The sequence below is a fragment of the Geotrypetes seraphini genome, chromosome 13, assembly GCF_902459505.1.
Source record: "Geotrypetes seraphini chromosome 13, aGeoSer1.1, whole genome shotgun sequence".
In the NCBI taxonomy this organism is placed as follows: Eukaryota; Metazoa; Chordata; class Amphibia; order Gymnophiona; family Dermophiidae; genus Geotrypetes; species Geotrypetes seraphini.
In genome coordinates, this window is record NC_047096.1 from 34,325,370 (window position 1) to 34,347,675 (window position 22,306).

Here is a 22,306-nt window from a genome sequence, read left to right on the forward strand (position 1 = left end):
TATCTTAAACCTGCGGGCTTTCAAAGTTTGCACTACTTGATTAATATTGGTTAGATACACCAGGAATCTCTAGAGATTTAATAAATAGCTGGGGATGGCTATCAGTTCATGGGAACTTGTTGGCAGAAAGTTAAAAGTTCACCAGGGCATATAAGGCATAAAGCACCCAAGAGTACATGCAAGGATACCCATAAACATCATTTAAAGCCATCCACTAGCTTAAAAAAACAATTAATGTGTTAAAAATGATAATAAATATAAATTCAAATGTGCAAAGATTGAAGATAATAATAATAAAGTGCCCAAAGTGTCAGGTGCAAAGTCACATCGTTCCTGAATTTCAAAAAGCACACTAAGTGCAAAATCACTAATTGATGAGCTTTGAGAAAACAAGAAATCACATTTGTCCAATAAATTTAAACTGTCATCTGCAAGGACTTATCTGAGAAGCCACCAACATCCATCTAGTAAGAGGGTCTGTTGTCCGGGAGTGCCAACTGATCGCCCTACAGAGCCCCGTTTCGTTTCCTTCTTCAGGAGCAAACTCAGGGATGTCTCCTACTGAAAACTAAATCAAGCACTGTTCCTCTCCAGCACGGCTCCCACGTGGGATAGGCCATACTGGAATTAGTTCTTATAAACGAGGAAAGTGTTTTTGATGTTATAGTGGGTGATCATTTGGCATCTAGTGGTCACCAGATGATGTGGTTTAATAAGTTTAACAGATATAGAAAGGGCTCATTCGAAAGTGAAGGTTCTAAATTTTTAAAAAACCAAAAAAACAACTTTGTTCAGATGGAAGATTGTGTCAAGGAATTGTCTGGATGAGAACATCTGGAAGAAGTAGGAAAGCTGTGGTTAAAACTGAACGGAGCTATTGTAAGGGCAACAAGCCATTTTGTAACAAAAGTAACTAAGAGGAAAAGAAGGTCATTTTGGTTCCCAAAAGTAGTAACTGAGAAGGTAAGGAAAGAGAGAACTTCCATAAACTATAAAAGATTGCAGAAAGAAGACAGGCAAAAATATCTGTAAAAGCTAAGAGAGGCTGGTCGAGTAGTCAGGAAAGCAAAGATGCAAATGGAAGAAAAAATAGCAGACACAGTAAAATGGGGGAGGGGGACTTTTTTTATATAGATATACAGGCAGTACCCAGGTTAAGAACGAGTTACATTTTTAAAGCTATTCTTAAGTCAGATTTGTATGTAACTCAGAACTTGTAGATTTTAAGATTCTTGCTGTTTACCTTTGCTCCCAGCTGACAAAAGGGCAAACTATCCCCAGTGTTCCCTCTAAGGTACAGCATGCACAACTGCACACTGTTCTTAAAGTGGCCATGTATCATTCCTGAATCTGCTACAGAAGTGTAGGAGTCTATGCTACTGGAAATATTGCTCAATGAAATCAAATAAAGCTGCAACCACGTTCTTAAGTATGAGTCGTACTTAAGTTGGGCATTTGTAACTCAGGGACTTTCTGTATTAGTAATAAGAAGAAGTGCAAAAGTGGCATTGTGAGACTCAAAGGCGAAGGGAAGGAATATGGAGATATAGCAGCACTAGAAAAGGTTCAAAGAAGAGCGACCGAGATGATAAAGGGGATAGAACTCCTCTTGTATGAGGAAAGACTAAAAAGGTTAGGGCTCTTCAGCTTGGAAAAGAGACGGCTGAGGGGCGATATGATTGAAGTCTACAAAACCTGAGTGGAGTAGTATGGGTACAAGTGGATTGATTTTTTACTGTCAAAAATTACAAAGACTAGGGGACACTCGAAGTTACAAGGAAATACTTTTAGAACCATTAGGAGGAAATATTTTTTCATTCAGAGAATAGTTAAGCTATGGAATGCATTGCCAGAGGTTGTGGTAAGAGTGGATAGCGTAGTTAGTTTTAAGAAAGGTTTGGACAATTTCCTGGAGGAAAAGTCAATAGTCTGTTATTGAGAAAGTCATGGGAGAAGCCACTGCTTGCCCTGGATCGGCTGCATGGAATGTTGCTACTCTTTGGGTTTTGGTCAGGTACTAGTGACCTGGATTGGCCACCGTGAGAACGGGCTACTGGGCTTGATGGACCATTGGTCTGACCCAGTAAGGCTATTTGTATGTTCTTAAGGCTTAATTACTTAACAAACATTTCTGTTCTGTGTTCACAATTGAAGTGCCGGAAGTAGTACCACAGAAAACAAAAGCAAATAGGCCTGGAGGTGTGGTAGACTCTGATCAATCTTCAGAGGACTGTATTCAAGAGAGGAGGGGACAGTGGATGCTGTGGATGGGCAGACTGGATGGGCCATTTGGCCTTTATCTGCCATTATGTTTCTATGTATCTAATAGACAATTACAGTAGAAAAAATATTCAAACAGTAGTAGTCCACACAATGGCACAAGAGGTAAACAAGTAGCAATACCAGTGGCGCACGCACTGTCTGTTAAGATGCAAAAGTACTCTCCATACTTAAAAGGTCTGGTTTCATTAGATCAGACCAGGACATTGCTCAGGACATCAATTTGCTTTGCTTGCACCATTGTGTTAACAAATGATACAATCAGCCAGGGATGGTCCACAGAAGCATGGTAGCAATTTCATTACCAATAAAATGATTGAATTGTGTTCTGGGGGTAGGTTAGTGACTCAGCACCAGAGGCGAGTCTGACCCCTTAAGATAGCAAAGAAGGGAGCAGTCCCATCCACCACCTTAGACTCGGGGTGCATAGGTTTCTCAAGGGAGTCTCTATAGCTTCTCTGCTAAAGGATGTCATGGTGATGGTTAATCAAAACAAATGGGGAAGTGGGATAGGCTCCGTAACAAATGGAGGCGAGTCCTGGGTGGCGGAGGTGAAGGCTAACAGTGCTACAATCCAAAGGAGATCAGGGTCCAGCAAAGATAGATTCCAACTGATTTGGAAACAGAGAAGGGGGCCAAGAAGACTGCTGGGACAAAAACAGCCTGCATCTTCCCTCTCCCAAAAAGAATACCTATATTGCAAGAAACATCAATCAGCATGCAACTCCCAATATACCAAGGCGAGACTATATCTTGAAACTGAACCATTTCAAGAATGTTTCAGACAAAGCTTCTGCTACACAAGCTGCCTCCGTCATGTATGGAAACCTAAGTACTGTCCACAGCAAGGGTGTCCAACCTTTTGGCTTCCCTGGGCCGCATTGGCCGAAAAGAATGTTTCTGGGGCCACGCAAACCCTGCAGCAAGACAGAGGAGGGAGCCGGCAAGATAGTAAATACCCGGGGGCAGCAGAGGAAAACACTGCATTGCCCTCAATGGGGGCCACACAAAATACTTCACGGGGCCACATGCGGCCCTCGGGCCACAGGTTGGACACCCCTGGTCTACAGTATAGAACTTACACCATAAAGTTGCCATTACTTGGAGCATTACCATAAAGGGAAAAAAAAGGCTTATGCAAGAAAACCAGACATTGCAGTACAGTAGAAAACCAAATACAGTGGTACCTCGGTTTACGAGTGCACCGGTTTGCGAGTGTTTTGCAAGACGAGCAAAACATTTGCAAAATCGGTACCTCAGAAACCGAGCATGGCTCGATTTATGAGCACCCCCCCCCCCCGCAATCCGGCACCCCCCTGCGATCCGGCACCCCCCCTTGCCTCGAACCGGCACCCCCCCGCCATGATCCGACCCCCCCCCAACACAATTGGGCACCCCCCCGCCGCTTCTTACCCTCATCTGGGCACTCTTGAAGATCGGCCTACTCGTCAGCTGGGCCTTGAGCATCTGAGCATGCTCAAGGCCTGCGAGTTCACGTTCTGAACGTGAACTTGAACTCGCAGGCCTTGAGCATGCTCAGATGCTCAAGGCCCAGCAGACGAGTAGGCCGATCTTCAAGAGTGCCCAGATGAGGGTAAGAAGCGGCGGGGGGGGTGCCCAATTGTATCGGGGGGGATGTCGGATCGTGTCGGGGGGGGGGGCGGATCGTGATGGGGGGGGGTGCCCAACTGTGGCGGGGGGGGGGGTTCCTGATCGCGGGGGGGGTCCTTCGAGGGGAGCAATGCCGGTTCTCGGGGGGGGGGGGGGGAACGCATCAAAGCGAGTTTCCATTATTTCCTATGGGGAAACTCGCTTTGATAAACGAGCATTTTGGATTACGAGCATGCTCCTGGAATGGATTATGCTCGTAATCCAAGGTACCACTGTATGCCATTATTAATGGAAGTGGTAGTTCCACGTGACTATTCTCATCCCAATTCCCAATTCTCTTGATTTTAGATTAACTCATCCTTTTTCCCATTTGTAAAGGTATTCCACCCAAATTGTTTTCCCCTGCACCCCAATCTCTGACTAGATACTTCCTTTTGATTCAAACTTTCTTGGTTCTCTTCCATTTGCAATTTGTATCCCAGAAAGTACTTTTTCTGTTCCCCTTACATCTCATACACTCATTGTATGTATCTCGTTGTAAACATCTCTTACTTCTTGTTGTAAACATCTCTTACTCTCATTGTATGTAACTTGTTGTAAACCACTTTGAACTTATGGTTTAGCGGTATATAAGAAATAAAATTATTATTATTATTATTATTACTGTGAGAAAGATCCAGAAGCAGCAACAAATGCAATTAGATGTGGCCCAAGCATACAGAAATAATCCCAGCAATATTGGACATCTGCAGCCTCATTAAAAAGTGACTTTCCAAGCACAACTCGGCATGTTACCTTTGCACATTTTTCTTCCTGAACTGGAAAAGGTCGTTTTCTTAGGTATAGTACAAACACTGAAAAAAGCATTAGCAGCGAATTGGAGAGAGATCCTGACATACCATAAGATAGGGGGCGATGTCAGTTCCTATCATGAGATACACACTAGACTAGAGAATGACACGGTGACAAAATTAATCACCGTTCCCGTCCCCGCGGATAACCGCGGGAAATAATCCCATGTCATTTTCTAGTGTCTATTTCAACCTTGGTCCTTTTACACCAGCATTCTTCAAAGCAAAGTTTGCGGGTCAGTGGTTGTGCCCAATTATACTCTGATTCTTCCCTCTCTCCTTAAAGAATGACATGAAGATGGTTTCCCACGGTTATCCGCGGGAACGGGAACAGTGATGAATTTTGTCACCGTGTCATTCTCTAATACACACTTTTTTAAATGCATAATCTTTGAATACCAGATTGTCCACCCAAATGTTAGCCCCAAATTAAAAAAAAATGAAATAAAGTAGAGGTAACTCTGAGGTTAACCCCCTAAATCCCTTTGAATATTGACTGCTCAACGCTTCCAGGGGTGGGGGAGGGGGGTAGCAATATGTTCTCCACAGAAACAATGAAAAAAAGTTGAAGGTAACTAAAAGCGAGCCCACTGAGCATATCTGTTACTTAAAAGGGGAATCTAAACCATATACAAGAACTGAGCTTTCAAAACAAAATTTACAATAATCATGTTTTTGACACCAAACTTCTGAGCTACAAGAGCTCAGAGAGAGGAGCACTCAGCAAGCCCTAGCTTTGAATAAAGACAGCCATAGACCTGCTTTTCTCAGAGACATCACAGAAATTAGAAGTACATCTCCCCACATGCAAGACAAAATCATGACTGGCTAAGCCTGTCCCCTGGATATGGAGCTATATAGCCACTGTGTTGTGCAGCCAACATAATGACACCATATCAAGGACACGTGAAAGAGAGGATTCATAAACAGTTCAGAGCACGTGCTTAGGCTCACAGCAGACAGTGCATTCCCCTTTTGTCCTTTTGTATCCTTGCTCATGACCAGGAAAATCATCATCTTCCCAAATTGGACCTTTCTAACCGAAACCTGGACAATGATGCAAATTGGAAAGGAGTCATTTTAAATTGCACTAAGGAAAAAGATATTTACAATGAAATTCTATTGCAAACTGCAGAGTTAACTGAAGAGACAGACAAACCCTTTATAAGACAAAAATGGTTGGAAAACAAAATGATCCCAACTGCAGCTGTGCCTGAGTCAGCAACTCCTGCCCCAGCCTGTTTCTGAGTCAGCATAAGATGGCTCTTCTCCAGCTCCCGGCACACCAGCTCTGGAGTTAAAGTTGTACCCCTCTCCACAAGAAATCCAACTTTGTAGCATACCCAATGTCTTAAGGGGTCATAGGTCAGATAACACACATCATTCTTGCAACCCCAAGCTCCAGTGGGGAGGGGGCTATATCGAAAGGTCAGCTAGTGTCACTGAAGCTGCATTTTGACTATTGCCTCCACACTGGCTAAAAATAAAGTGACAGCTCGGAAGGAAGTGCTCTTCCCCCGGTTCTATTCATGGATATCTATTTGGGGGAGGTGGGAGGAATAGATGTCACAGAACTGTTGACTTTTACTATTACAAGCGACTGAATCATGGGAACATTTTGTACAATAGATTAGGTTCCATGAGGTGAGACATTCCCTTTAATGCTCAGGGCAATGCAAAGTGGGAACGTGAAGGTGGTCAACAGTGACAAAATCACTTAGTAAAAATGAACTCCTTCAGAGAAACAGCGCAAATGAGCAAACAATCTTCTCACTTTGCTGGTTTAAAAATCACTTATTTTCCCACATGTTCATGCATTGAGATTTTACATGTTTTGGGCCAAGAGTATGACATAATGACGCGCCTGCCAGGGTCTCAATAATTACAAGGACGCTTCTCTTTATCTTGATTCATAAACCCGACTTGACTCAATATGAGGTAAGGTGTAAGGGTTGGAGGATTTTGGAATTAAGTTGTTTTTTGTTTTCTTTCTCCAGTATTTAGATTCGGTCTGTTCTTTTCTTGTTTAAACTGATTTTCTTGCGTTTTGTGAGCCGCATTGATCTGTTGTAAATTGCGGGATACCAAATTTTAATAAACAACAAACATAAACCTTAACTTCTCCTCTCCAGTACATTGCCAGAGGCATTAGGGAAGGTTATACAACTACATCCTTGCGACATCCCCAGGGTTAATTTAGGAAACTCATTTCTCTCCCGGGATAAACTGAAAACCTTGGGACTATAAGTTAGCCACAGTTCAAAAGAAAAAACTAAGGGCTCCTTTTATCAAGCCGCACTAGCGGGGTTAACGTGCGTGACTTTTCATCACGCGCTAACCCCAGCGCTGGTCAAAAACTACCGCCTGCTCAAGAGGAGGCGGTAGCAGTTAGCGCATCCGGCAGTTTAGCGCGTGCTATTATGTGCGTTAAACCGCTAGCGCAGCTTGATAAAAGGAGCCCTAAGTGGCCAGTTTTCCAACCTCTAAAGCAGGGGTAGGGATCTCCGGTCCTCGAGAGCCGTATTCCAGTCGGGTTTTCAGGATTTCCCCAATTAATATGCATTGAAAGCAGTGCATGTAAATAGATCTCATGCATATTCATTGAGGAAATCCTGAAAACTCGACTGGAATACGGCTCTCGAGGACCGGAGTTCCCTACCCCTGCTCTACAGGAATGAATGAATTATATAACAACTATCAATAGAGATTGTCTTACATGCAGGCTTTGGCCAAGTCCTCAAAAGGGACAAACTTTCTCTCTGAAGACTGCCCAAGAAAAGGCACTCAAAGGGACTGTTAATATCTTTCCCAACTTAGCCTTACCTTTTTCTACTCTAAGAAAAATGATGCCCTAGTTACAGCTAATTGAAAAACTGCACAGAAACTCTGGAAATGAACAACCACCTACACAGGGCATCATAAAAACATTTTGCATCTGACTTTTGACAGTGGCATCTATTGCAAGAAATGAAACACTCAAACTTAAAACATTCAAAAGACAAATACAGAAATGCCCAACCTCAAATCCCCTTGAATTTAATCTCTTCTGGGCTGGAAGGGCGCCCATAATACAGTACAGTCTTGTATCCACCCACACAGAAAAGAAGGGGGCCCATCAAATCATTGCAACCACTCATCTATAGTTAATAGAGGCCAAGAAGTGTGATGAAGTGCTGTCAGCCATTTTTACAGTATAAGATTCCAAAGGTCAACTAGGATATCAAATTGTCTCTCAGGGTACATCTTCTCCAAACACTTAATCTGAATACTGTTGAATGTACATAGAAGACACTGAACTGGAAGAAGTGTAGGATGCTTACTGTGCTGTGTAACAAACTGAAATGAAGTGAAGAAAGATGCCCATTTTTTTAAATGCAGCGTTTTTTGTTTTTTTTATATATAGTTACCTCTATGGTTTTCTGTTGATCTATGCCCAAGCTGTGCATAAGCCGTAAGACCTGCTCATTGTATTCTCCAATGGAGGGCTCATTATCCAGCCCCTGTGGGTATAAGATGGGCCTCTGTACAGGAACCTCCGCCAGCATCCACTTGTGCTCCTTAATCTGGCCGATTGTCAGTCTTTTGGCGGGTTCAAGGACCAGCATTCTCCTGATCAAGTGTTCACACTCTGTTACCAAACGACATAAGAGGCAGGGGGTCATAAAAGCAGATCCCAACATGTATGAACTGCAAAATCCAGGAACAGAAATATCACAAATGACGGCAGGGCTGTGACCAGTGACTGGTAAAGAGAAGAAAACCCAATGTGGCTTTTTCTTTAAAAGCAGATAATAGGTCTGCAGACACTTCTTAGGATTTAACCCACAATCTAAGCATTTCAGTTCTTATAAAGAATAGAATCAATTTATTTTCTGGCACTGAAGTGTATGAGTGAATGCTTGTGTGGAGGGAATCTGACATTTACAGCCACCTCCTATGGACCTTTTTAACTTCCTTAAGTATCAGAATGTTTGCGCTGTATAATTAAGCAAGAGCAGGAATTGTGTATTTTCCTTTTTACATATCCCCCTTTTTTCCTCAGTAGGGCTGCAATCGTCAAAGTCACACAGTGTACAGTGACGTATACATTACAAACTATCCTAAAATCTTTAGCAATATTAATAATTTTGAAATTTACAGAGAATGCCAACAGGCTTTATGGTTCTAGTTCTTCAGATGTACACCAAAATCATCCACATAAAATAATTTCATCCACATAAAAATAGGTTATCCACATAAAAGCCTTAAAGGACCTAGTCCGCTAGGGATACAGGACCCAACACAAAAAGTCTTCTTCAGGAGCCCCTGTGGGTCCAATAAAGGTGAATATGTGGGAAACTTCTGGTTCACCGCACAATTGTTTCCCACGTATTCACCTTTATAGGACCCCCAGGGACCCCTGAAGAAGACTTTTTGTCGAAACGCGGACTGTGTTGGGTCCTGTATCCCTAGCGGACTAGGTCCTTTAAGGCTTTTATGTGGATAACCTATTTTTATATGGATGAATTTATTTTTATGTGGATGAAATTATTTTATGTGGATGATTTTGGTGTACATTTGGAACTTTGAATCTTTCAAATAAAGTCCATTTAGGAACATCGTCACTCCACAGAGTTTTTTGGTTTTCTCTGGATTTTCTTCTCTGTGGATATCTTGGGGTCAATTCCTTTTGTTTTTTGTTTAGTTCTTCAGAATCATGTATGGCCTCCTCTAGAGTAGATGTTCTGGCAGAACTGTACCAGCACTTCCATTACCTGCACATTAAAAAAATGCAGACTTTGGGAGGAAGTGACATCATCGCTCGGGAATGGATGGCTGAACCCTTAGCTCCGTTCAGAGTTCTCTTTTTGAAATTTTTTGTCTCTCTCCCCTACTTTGGGCTTTGAAAGCAGCTTCGTGCTTGTGAAATAAATGGCGAGTGTTTTCTATACAGTCTGTACAAGTTCATTTGGTGTCTTGGCTATAATGTTGATTTATATCACTGTAGTACTTTCATTAGAAACATAGAAATAGACGGCAGATAAGGGCCACGGCCCATCTAGTCTGCCCACCCCAATGACCCTCCCCTACCTTTCTCTGTGAATAGATCCCACGTGTCTATCCCATTTGGCCTTAAAATCAGGCACGCTGCTGGCCTCAATAACCTGACGTGGAAGACTATTCCAGCGATCAACCACCCTTTCAGTGAAAAAGAATTTCCTGGTGTCCCCGTGCAGTTTCCCACCCCTGATTTTCCACGGATGCCCCCTTGTTGCCGCGGGACCCTTAAAAAAGAAGATATCTTCTTCCACCTCGATGCGGCCCGTGAGATACTTGAATGCTGAAGGTTTCTCAGGAGGCACTTGTATATGTAATAGTTGTCTTTCGTATCACAGAAAATTAATAAAAAAAACTATTTCAAACAAAAATAACATGCAGACTTTTATTCTTCGTACTTATTTCAGGCATATGAATGATCAATTTCTTGGTTCAACTATTCGTTTGTTTCCTGATATTTCACAAGTGTCTCGGAGAAGGAGGAAGGTCTTTGTGGCATTTTGGCCTAGAGTCATGGCTCTGGGTGTCACTTTTATATTCAGATTTCCAGCTAAATGTTGTATTTTCTTTTGGTGGTAAAAATTTTCTTTTCTTTGAAACAAAGCAATTGTTGGATTTTATAGTTTTATATTAACACGACTGTCTGCCAATATTTGCTCCCTACGCTGTCACTCATGGACTATTTTTCTAGTAGTTTTCTGTTTTCTTTGGTCCCATAATTGATTGTGGACTAAATATATAAATTATTTTTCTGGTGCTTTTTCACTTTTGTATATTTTTTCTTGTTTCAAATTTAATCTGAATTCAATATGTATATTCTTGTCTTTATGTTTAAAATTTATTTTAAAAAAATGCAGACTAAAGATGGGATGGGTCTGAAGTGTAAAAGATGAGATTACTACTGCCATCTAATAATGGGCCAATGGAGATAATATAATTCATAATTCAACATAATACATAGAGCGATCTCTTCAAATTATTTTAGCAGTTTCTTCTTGTGTTTTAATAGAGGAGCGCTAATTCATGTCAGGCAAACTTGTCAAGTTTGCCTGACATGCATTAGCGCTTTCTCTATTAAATCATGAGACCGCTAAAATAATTTGAAGAGATCGCTATATGAATTATGTTGAATTAGCTGATTTCATGTTCACAGCTGTGCAGAACGCACTTCCTGATTTCAGATGCTATAAGCTAAATGAATTCAAGCCAGACGCCATCTTTGCCTTAGTGAGCAAGTGAAAATATCACCGAGTGTAAGCATTTGAAATGTTGAAGAATGGATTTTACTGGCTGTTCTTTATAGTCGTTATTATCATTGATTTTATTTTGTGCTTTCTCTAAGGAAGAAGTCCATTGCCCTGACGCAGCTGTAATAGCGAAACGCCTGCTAGCTTCCATCGGCAAGAACAGGACTGGGCAGAGAAACAAATAAAAAACAGACTGAATCCCGATCCAGATAAGTTGTTTTTTTGCATAAAGTTTTTTTTTAATGATTCAGACAACTATTATGAACGTTGGAACAGCTGACAAAGAATAATTGATTTTCATTATAAATAATTGGATCAGGAAAGGAGGTTTTTGAGTCAGTGAGGTTTCTACCCTTTCTGGTATGTTTGCTTGAAACAAATATCAGCAACATACGGGGTTCTGAGGCTCTTTTCCTCCGAAGTGAATAATTTGGAAGATCACAGTATAAGATAATATAATACCCCCTTCTCCCACCTCCAGTTCAATAGAGGCCTAGGGAGATAATCTTCCTAGGTCTCCAATGGGGGCCCAAGGAGGAAGGATTATCTCCCTAGGCCTCTATTGAGCTGGGGGAAGGGGAAGAAGAGGAATTACATTATCTCCCTAGGTGTTCACTGGAGGTTGAGGGGAGATTATGTTTTCCCTCTTCCCCTGAGCCAATGAAGGCCTTGGCAGATAATATAATCCCCCGCCCCCTCAGCCCCTCACGGGAGAGTTAGGTTTAAACCCAAGGTCTAGGGTGATCAAATGTCTTTTTTGTAGCCAGCAGTTCTGCTACTTGCCTTCTCCCTGCTGCAAAAATAAATACACATTTAAAAGGCAACTTTGGGAATTAGCCAGACAAATCTTACTGTTTGAATTTACTCCCTGTGGATCAGTTTATCATCATTTGGGTAGATTACAGGCTAAATAAAATTTAGCCAAATATACAAGGCGGGGTCCTAGGGGCACAGTTGAACTTTGACCAATCAGTGATATTTGGTGCCAGCCAATGAACTCTGGTCAGCCAAAACAGCAAACCTAAAATTTAGCCAATCAACTTTGTCTAATTTTTTATTTTTTAATATTTCAAATGGAAAAAAAAAAGTATATTAGAAAAGATAACTAAAATATAAAAAGGAAACCTAACCAAATCTGGTTAATTTTCGACTGAAAATTTAACTTTAACTATCTGCACAAGCAGCTGAGCATCAATCTCTGGCTGCTTCATAGCTAACAATGGTCTACAAAGTTATTCACATCAAGGGTATACATAACCTCATTCCAAAAGCCTCTTTTTGTAGTGCACACATGATTTGATATTGTCAAGGTTTCTTATGCCTGGGTTGTACTGTAATGTTTTTCATTGATTTTTTTACTGGTACTTGTTGGACTTGCCTAGGCAAGCTATACATTAGTAACACCACCAAAACAACCTGCAATGTGTTTAAATTAGGGAAAGTTTTACACAGTGGCATAACTGAAGGAATCAGTTTCCCTTAAGTGTACCCCTGGGATCATGATATATCAGTCTAAATAAGAACACTATGCAAGGATGAAAAATCTTAATGTGTAAATATATAAAACACACATTAAGATTTTCATCATCTTTCACAATGTTGCTCCTATTTACATTAGGCTTGAAATATCTGGGCCAAGAGTATATGAGGGAAAGATTGATTACACTGGAGAAAGGTATCTGTCAAACGACGCTACCCGGGTAATACAGAGAAGTGAAGGCTGTCCTCCCACTTTCTGCTCCCCAAAAGGGTAGATCTGGTACTGAGTGGGGAATTTTGAAGCTCTTGGGCGATCGAGATGTTCAAGTATCTCACGGGCCACATCGATGCAGAGGAGGATATCTTCTTTTTCAAGGGTCCCACGGCAACAAGAGGACATCCGTGGAAAATCAGAGGCGGGAAACTGCGTGGTGACACCAGGAAATTCTTTTTCACCGAAAGGGTGGTTGATCACTGGAATGGTCTTCCACTTCAGGTGATTGAGGCCAGCAGCGCGCCTGATTTTAAGGCCAAATGGGACTGACACGTGGGATCTATTCGCAAAGTAAAGGCAGGGGAGGGTCATTAGGGTGGGCAGACTGGATGGAACGTGGCCCTTATCTGCCGTCAATTTCTTTGTTTCTATGTAGTTCTAGCTGTGTACTGTACCCAGCTGCAAAGCAGATATAAAATCCATGGGTACCGATGTACCTGAGGAGCAACTGACCCAGATTTTTCAAAAGGGAAACCCTGCCAATTCTTTTTTTTTAAATTGTGCTCAATGCCCTCAAACATACCTCAGGAAATAGTAACTGTATGGGAAAGTTTTTTGTCCATTTAATAGACAAAACCTGGTGTAACCCCTGCAACATAGCTAGGGTAACACTCAGAGCTGAAAATGGTTTTGGTCACCTAGGCAGAGTTCATGCACCTTGTACTTTTACCTTCTGACATGAAGTACGGGATCCTGAACCTTCCTTCAAGCACCCTCTGCCGCAAGATAGGGAGTGATGGGCCATCAAATGGTAAGGCCCCACAGACGAGGACATAAAGGACAACTCCCATACTCTAAACAGAGAGAGAGAGAGAGAGAGATTTGGTATGTCATTATTAACAAGGTGTCATTCCTACTTTGGACCTCATTATGGGGTTATTCTGGTTTCCCTATCAACCTGCCCTCCAATACAAACAACTCTGTCATGTACTCAGACTCGCTAGATTGCTTAATCACCTTACAATGATGTAATGTGATGTATATGAAGATTATCTGTAGAGAAACAAGGGAAGCAAACCTGAAAACTCCCCCAAATCCTTTCCACAGCTCCCAGAAGTAAGTGTGGCTCTTCCAAAATTGCCCACTTTGCCCTAACATTTACCACTTCTGTACAAAACTAAGTGTATCTGACCTTCAACTATGAAGTAAATTGAACCAGAATCAAAGGTGGTTTTGTTTGCATGAGGGCAGGGAGATGTGAAGAGCATCAATTTAGCAAGCCTGAGGGAGCAACTGTACTCCAAAAGCAGGCAGCTTTCTTCATGAGCCAGGTACAGCATAAACAGCTGAAAAATTACTGTATCCATTAATTACCCTGTCGCTGAACCCAGCCCTGACCTTAAGTCACTTAGGCAAATCAGTTTCTTTCCTCATCTCCAGGAGAAAGAGAAAGAATTCAGTATGGAAACTGGGCCTGCCCTCAAAGAATGGCATCCCACCAGGCCTTGACCTTCCAAGTCAAGGAAGGCCAACACTGCTGTGAAGAGGATGTTGGTATTTGATGCAGTCGTATTGTCTACTTGGAGTAAAAAGAAACTGCTTTAGTTTATCAAGAGGAACCTCACTTGGACACGGTAAGGAAATGGAGCTACAGGGATTCTCTTTTCTATTCCAATGAAGCAAATTCAAATGTGAAAGCAGATTCTGTTTTATCTATATACAGCTTTCACTGAAGTTCAGAAGATGGGAACAATATATGAAATGGCAAAAAAAATAAAAACTTGCTGGAAGCCAAGGCAGGTGCTGGATAAGTAATTAGTAGACTGTGAAAAAAATGCTGGCAAAGAGACATAGCCCCTCCCATTGAGCTCTCCTTCAAAGAACAAATGACCAGCTTTGGAATATAAACCATTCTGTGGGCCAGCCTGTGACAAAATCAATAAAGAGCTACTAGGAGAGAGGCAATAGCCTACCACTGTCTTCTCCTTTTCCCCCCATCATGGCCTCCTCCAATGAGGTGCAGCTCCAAAGGTTTCAGGAAGGTTTTCAACTGGATCCAGTAATGGGTTTACCCCACTACATGCAGGGACCTAGTCTTGCTTTTCTTAGGGAATGCAGGGACATAGTTCTGATTCTCTCCTTGCATGCAGAGGGGTAAATCTAGGACTGGATCAAGCCTGTCGAGGAAATATGGATCCAGTTAGTAACCCTATATGTGAGGCACAAAAAAAAGGGGAAATGGAAAACATGAAAGCCTAGGGCCTTCAGACTATGATTTGAATCCCCCAGCTCAAAAGCTGGCCCAAATTATTAGCAGAAAATCATGTTGTAGATTTTTTAAAGGAACACTCATTCGGTACAAGGCATTATCTCAGTTCTTCTTTGACTAAAAAAGGAGGGGACTTGGAAAGACCCTATTTTATAGCAGCTTTGGTAGACTCAAAGCCCTGCTATTATGGAAGCTATTAAGAAAATATACCCAGATATCCAGCTGAGGTCCCTCATACTGGTGACCTTCAAAGACTTCAGGAGCAGCGTATGGAGGACTTCCACACCAGGTTGCCAAAGGCTCTCCCGTCTTATAGAAATTTCCAAATCCAAAATCTGCAAAGAAAGTGGAAAACAAATCTCAAAAGTTGTCTAACTAACAAAACCAATGAAAAGGCTATGGGTGCAATCAAGGTGCTATTATGTCTGGTGGAAGGCACTTATGCAATGTATTCTGGTGCTCAAATAATTCTAGCACTGAACCCAAAGATATCAAATTCTCATTCTATCTCCATTTGAGAAAACAGCTCAGCTAGGCTTCACAATGCATTGTAGGGCTGTGTGTGTGTGTAAGATATAAGCATGCCCTACTGTTCCACCTCTGCTGTTGGGGTAGGAAGGCTGGAGAGGCACATGGACATACATGAACTCCATAACACTTGAAGATTCCCCTCTGTCCAGACTAGAATTAAATACATGCACATCCATCTACTTGGGTGGAGGAATGTGGCATACTGGTTAGAGCTACAGCCTCAGCACCCTGAGGTTGTGGGTTCAAACCCCACGATGTGACCCTGGGCATGTCACTTAATCCTCCACTGCCCCAGGTACATTAGATAGATTGTGAGCCCACCAGGACAGACAGGGTAAATGCTTGAAGTACCTTTATGTAAACTGTTTGAGTGTAATTGTAAAACTACAAAAAGGTGGTTTACAACTCACAATCCCTCTCTCCCCTCCCCCCCCAAACACTTTCCCTACATTTGTACTTGGCAAATCTTGCCTCTTTGAAGGATTGCCTCCATGTCACTAACACACAGTATGCCACCAAGGGGGTAACTGAGGCAGGTATTAGCCCATCAGTTAACGACCTCTCTCTCACTGTGTCCATGCCGCAGGTCATTGATTAAGGGTGCCACGGAACTCTCAGAGTCGTATAAATATTATTAGCAAATAATGTTTATTGTTAAAGTGGCTTACAAGTAGAATATAAATATTAAAAAGATGATGCGAGTCAAAGTAACATTACTCCTACTATGGCCTTTAGCTGTACTGGGACCATCTCATTTCATCTCACTTCCCATCCCTGGCTTGGATTGGACAAAGACTGTGACACCTGAGACTATACCTTGGTATGTCAGACGTACTACCTTACCAACTTGTCCAATTTACCAAAGTCCTAGCCAGGCTAGTAGGCACACTTAGCTATTTAGAGTGACGGAGTCCCCTTGGAGGATACAACTGGTTAGCCAAGGTCATCCTCTGATGATACAGCCACAAAATTGCTCATAAGAATACCTGCTGCTATAATTGCAACATGGAGTGCCAGAACCCCCTCACATCCCTGAAGCCAGGCATGGCATGCTAGGCGTTAAAGCCTTGTGCATAAGGCAAAATTTAACAGGAAGCCGATGATATTCCTTTAAGAAAGGAGAAATGTGGTCATATCTTCGAGCATTAACAAGGACTCTGATAAACAGTACAGTAAAACTTTGGATTGCAAGTAACTTGGTTTGCAAGTGTTTTGCAAGACAAGCAAAACATTTTATTAAATTTTAACTTGATATACAAGCAATGTCTTGCAATACAAGTACGTACAGTATACACACATCACAACTGAGCCGATGGTTCTTCTCTCTCTGACATTGCAAGAGTGTTGTGACTATTCTAAACAAGCAAAGTCTTGCAATACGAGTGCATACAGTATACAGGTGTCACATCATCACAACAGGGTAGATGGTTCTTCTCTTTCTGATGCTGCAAGAGTGTAGTGACTGTTCTAAATGAGTGAGGTCTTGCAATACGAGTACGTATAGTATTTTGTATTAAAGTTTTTGGGTTGTGGAACGAATCGTCTGAGTTTCCATTATTTCCTATGGGGAAATTAGCTTTGATATACGAGTGCTTTGGATTACAAGCATGCTTCTGGAATGAATTATGCTCACAAACCAAGGTTTTACTGTATTTTGGATGGTTTGCATGGTCTGTGGAGTTGGGTTCATAGTCAAAAGCGCGCGCCGACAAAGGCGCGCCGAGACAACTGAGCGCAAGGCAGAAGCCCGCGCCGAAGAAAAGCAGTGTTTTAAGGGGCTCCTACAGGGGGTGTTGGTGAGGAACCCTCCCCACTTTACTGAATACAGATCGCACCGGCGTTGTGCGGCATTGTGGGGGGTTTTCTTATTTCCTTCACTGGTTGGTGTATGCTTTGCAGAAACAATGCCCGCTGCATTTTCTACAGTGGGGCCTTCGATGTGAAATAAACGTCCTGGGCGGGTCTTGGATGATTCAGCCAGGCCAGTTCAGCTTGACCATTTAACTGCAGTTGTTTCATCATGACCATTGTAATGGCAAGTGCTAACCTTGCTGAAGCTGCAAAGTCTGACAGGGGAGGGGAATAGACCCCCCCCCCTCTTCACCACATTGGTGCTTCTTTCCTTTCCCTTCATCCACCTGTGGTCTTCTTCTCCTGCCTCCACATTATCTGGTGACTTCAAGGCTTGAAAGTGGGGGGCATAGCTCGCTCCCCCCCCCACTGGTGTTTCTTTCCTTTCCTTTCACACACCTGCGGTGACTTCAAGGTTTGAAAGTGGGGAGGGGGGGAACATCATCACAGATCAATCAGGAGCATTGTAAGATTTCCCTTTATATTGGAACAGAAAGACTTCCAAGGTAAAAGGTTGACTTTGAGAGGGCATCTTAAGAAATTAAGATTTTTTTTTAAATTCTTTATTCATTTTCAAAATTACATTAAATGTATATATATATATTCAATTACATTAACAATAAATATATCATTTTACATTCTATCATTTGTACAGTACATAAATTTTTATCCCTCCCCCTTCCCACCCCTCCCTACCATATATTCCATAATCATATAAAAAAAATATATATATTAATAAAATATCCCTCACCCTACCCAAATTAAAAAATAATTTTATAGTTTGGAAAAAGATATAAAGTTATTGGAATCTAAATTAATTCAGAAATGGGAATATTCTACATTACAAGACCCCTTGAAAGCGAAAGGGAAATATAATGAGATTTCTTCTTAGTTGATTAGAAAGGATTTATTTTCTCAACAGGCATTGTATTATGGAAATTTAAATAAGGCGGGAAGATTATTGGCAAACTATTTAAAAGCTAAAAAACGAAAAACAAAAATAGTGACGATTAAAGACGAAAAGGGAAATAGTTATCAAGTTTCAAGTTTCAAGTTTATTAAATGATTTGATCAATCGCTTAATAAAATATTCTAAGCGATGTACATTTAAAAAAAAAAAAAAACCCAATACAATACAATACACATACTAATTTAAATAATGATTTAAAACTCTTAATTTAACATTGATAAACATAGGGAAGGGAGGGATGAAATACAATTCATAAAGAAAAGAAGAAACATTGAGGGAAAATACAAAAGGGAAATAATTAACGCAGGGTATAACAAAGTAAAATATGATTCACGAAAAGTAAAATTAAGTTGAAAAGGCATCTTTAAAAAGGAAGGTTTTTAACTCAGTTTTAAATTTTCCAATTTCTCTCTCCTCCCGTAAAGAAATAGGGAGGGCGTTCCATGTTTGCGGTGCAGTACAAGAAAAAATAAATTGTCTCCTCGTATTAATAATTTTTAATGATGGAATCGATAGCAGATTTTGTTCGCTAGAACGTAGAATTCTCTTTGCAGAATATGGAATAAGTGACCTATATAGAAAAGCAGGAGTCTTATTGATCAGAGTTTTAAAGATAATTATGCATAATTTATAAGTGATTCTGTAAATAACAGGGAGCCAATGAGCCTCTTTGAGAAGTGGTGTTACATGATCAAATTTTTTAGAATTAGTTATTACTTTTATAGCTGTTATTCTCAAAGTGGACCGATTTTAAAACAATTTTTAAGTTTTTACAAAAACCTATATTCTTCTGAGCCTTATTTAGAGAAGGAAAGGGATGGTTTGAAATTTTTAGAGTTAATTACGGGACCGAAAATTCCTGAGCATATAAAAGAAAGTTTAGAAAAGCCAATATTAATAAACGAATTGCAAACAGCATTGAAGTCCCTTAGAGTTGGATCCGCTCCAGGTGGAGATGGTTTTACTGTAGAGTTTTATAAATCATTTCAAATTACCCTGTTACCATATTTATTAAATTTATATCAGACTCAACTTACTAAAGGTTGTATTACGGGTACCATGGCTGAATCATTAACTATAGTTTTGCCAAAGCCAAATAAAGATCCCACACTGGTTTCAAGTTACAGGCCTATTTCTTTAATTAATGTTGAAGAAATTAAGATTAAGAAATGAAACAGCCCATGCTGAAAGGGCTGTGATGAAACGACTGCGATGAACTGTCCCATGTTGAAAGGACTGCTCCTATGGGGTCATTCTGAATTGGCCGTGCTGAATCGTTCCATTCCCTTCCTGAGCACTTGCGATTCTGTTCCATTTTGCAGCAATTCAAAAAGGCATTGAACACTTATCTATTCCTTCAAGCCTTTGTTGAAGTCTGAAGATGTGCTTCATTATATTTGACGTTATGTTACTGTGATCGATTCTGTGCTGGATTTTGTGTGTGTTTTTTTTGTGTGTGTTTTTATAAACCGCTTAGGTGCAAGCGGGATATAAATTTAAAAAATAAGTGAATACAATTTACTTGATAATTGTTAATAAGCTCAGTGTTGCTGCTGTAACTGTGGGTACATAATTGAGCTGTGCTGATGCTGGATTAAACTAATGTTCTATAAGGTAATCCAGTCGTCCAAATGCTGTCATAAAACAGGATCTCACCGTACAGCCCAAAAAGAGGCGTTCATTTAAAAAATTTCTCCCTTTTTCTCTCTTGTTGCCTCAGATACCCACTTTAGAGTGTGATCTCTAAAGATCTAATACTCTTTTATCTATCAAACGTTATCTAAAACCCATAATTTCACCCTATTCTTATCTCCTAAAGACCTCCACTTCCCTTTGGTAACTCTTTATCCAATGTTTATTACCTTAAAAAATTATATGTCATCGCTTATTCTATTCCTTTTAATTTGAATGTAATTCTTGGTTTTAGTTTGAATGTAATCCGCCTTGAACCGCAAGGTAATGGCGGAATAGAAATCACTAATGTAATGTAATCTCCAAGCCGCAGACTTAATGTACCTGAATTACTCAAATGCTGTAAGCCACCTTGAGCACCATCAGGAAAAGTGGGTTAAAGGATCCAAAAAGTCATTATTAGCGTTATAAATTGCTGGCACGAGTTGGGAGAATCTTGCAAAGTCAGCAGTGCTGGAAAACAGGAGTGAGGCAGCTGGGTCAGTTCTAAGAACCTTCTTAATGGCTCAGAGGAATGTGAGCTGTGTGTGTGGGGGGTGGGGGGGTGGAGGGAGCAGGGAGCACTTGCCAAACACTGCTAGAAGTTACTTGCTGTATCCTCTGTACCTGTCTTACAAAACTCAATGGTGTAGGATCCTGATTCACTTTGAGTCCCACCTCACGTAAGCCAACTGAAGGCAGCGGCAAAGAAAGCGAACAGAATGTTAGGAATGATAAAGAAAGGAATCATGAGCAGATCGGAGAAAGTCATAATGCCGCTTTATAGAGCAATGGTCAGACCACACTTGGAATACTGTGTCCAACATTGGTCTCCCAAACTAAAGAGGGATATAAAACTGCTGGAGAGGGTGCAGAGACGAGCAACGAAGCTAATAAGAGGTATGGAGAACTTGGAATATGAGGAACGACTCAAGAAACTAGGACTGTTCTCCCTTGAGAAGAGGAGGCTGCGAGGGGACATGATAGAGACGTTCAAAATACTGAAAGACATCGATAAAATAGAGCAGAAAAACAAATTATTTACACTGTCCAACGTGACACGGACAAGAGGACATGGTTTAAAGCTAAGGGGGGACAAGTCCAGGACAAATGTCAGGAGGTTCTGCTTTACGCAGCGAGTGGTGAACGCCTGGAATGCTCTTCCACAGGAGGTTATTAAGGAATCCACTGTGCTAGGATTCAAAGGCAAATTAGATGCACATCTCCTTATGAGAGGCATAGAGGGATATGGGTGGTAAAACTACATCAGGTGTATACCTGACTGGGCCTCCGCGTGTGCGGATCGCCGGACTCGATGGACCATGGGTCTGATCCGGAGATGGCAGTTCTTATGTTCTTATGTTATGTTCTAAATAAATAAAATGAGAGAGCCTAGAAGCATCTCAAGACATTAATTCTTTCCTCCTTGGTAACCCAGAAGCAAATACACTCCACATCAGGGAACCACAAAGTTACCACCACTGGCTGGTGAAGCCACAAGTAAAAATATGTCTCTGCCCATTTATTGAGACAGGACTTGCAAAAGCTGGTGAGGCCACTATAGGTCCCTCAATCTGTCCAGCTTTGCTCCTTAGATGACAGTGGGCTTCTGGCTAGAGTGATAGAATGAAATGGTAGAAAGCCCTGGCTATGGAACTTCAAGACTAGATCACAGGGTCCCTTTCATTGTTCACTTAGGGCAGGGGTGCCCAAATGGTCGATCGCGATCGATCAGTAGATCGCAAAGGCAACGCGAGTCATTCACGTTGCCTTTGTGATCTTTTTCTCCCTGCTGTTTCCCTGAGCCAGGCCTGGCGTGTTCAAGCGCCGGACTCACAAGACTTCACCTCCGTCGTCAATTCTGACGTCGGAGAGGAAGTTCTGGGCCAGCCAATTGCTGACCTGAAACTTCCTCCCCGACGTTAGAATTGATGTCGGAAGTGAAGTCTTGTGGGCCCAGCGCTTGTATGTGCCAGGCCTGGTTCGGGGAAGCAGCAGGGAGAAATTGGCGTGGTGGCTTTGAGGGGGGGTAGGGAAAGAATCGGGGAAGTGGAAAAATTGGCACGATGGCTTGTGGGGGCAGGGGGAGAGAGAAAGAAAGACAAGCAGGCAGGGGGAGGGAGAAAGAAAGACAGAAATAAAGAGGGGGCAGGGGGAGAAAGAAAGACAAACAGGCAGGCGGGGGGGGGGGGGAGAGAAAGAAAGGCAGAAAGAAAGAGGGGGGCAGGGGGAGAGAGAAAGAAAGAAATATTGGCTTTACAGAAGAAGGAAGTGCAACCAGAGACTCATGAAATC

At 41.6% G+C, this 22,306-nt stretch overlaps 1 protein-coding gene across 1 annotated transcript in view; it reads right to left on the bottom strand.

Moving 5' to 3' along the window:
* SIK2 (salt inducible kinase 2) overlaps positions 1 to 22,306 on the bottom strand; it is a 160,990-nt gene that overhangs the window by 50,888 nt on the left and 87,796 nt on the right. The window contains exons 5-7 of the mRNA XM_033918190.1: positions 15,199 to 15,323; positions 13,450 to 13,573; positions 8,150 to 8,370 (exon numbers count right to left, since the gene is read on the bottom strand). Of these exons, the coding sequence (XP_033774081.1) occupies positions 8,150 to 8,370; positions 13,450 to 13,573; positions 15,199 to 15,323 (470 nt within the window). The remainder of the gene's footprint in view (positions 1 to 8,149; positions 8,371 to 13,449; positions 13,574 to 15,198; positions 15,324 to 22,306) is intronic.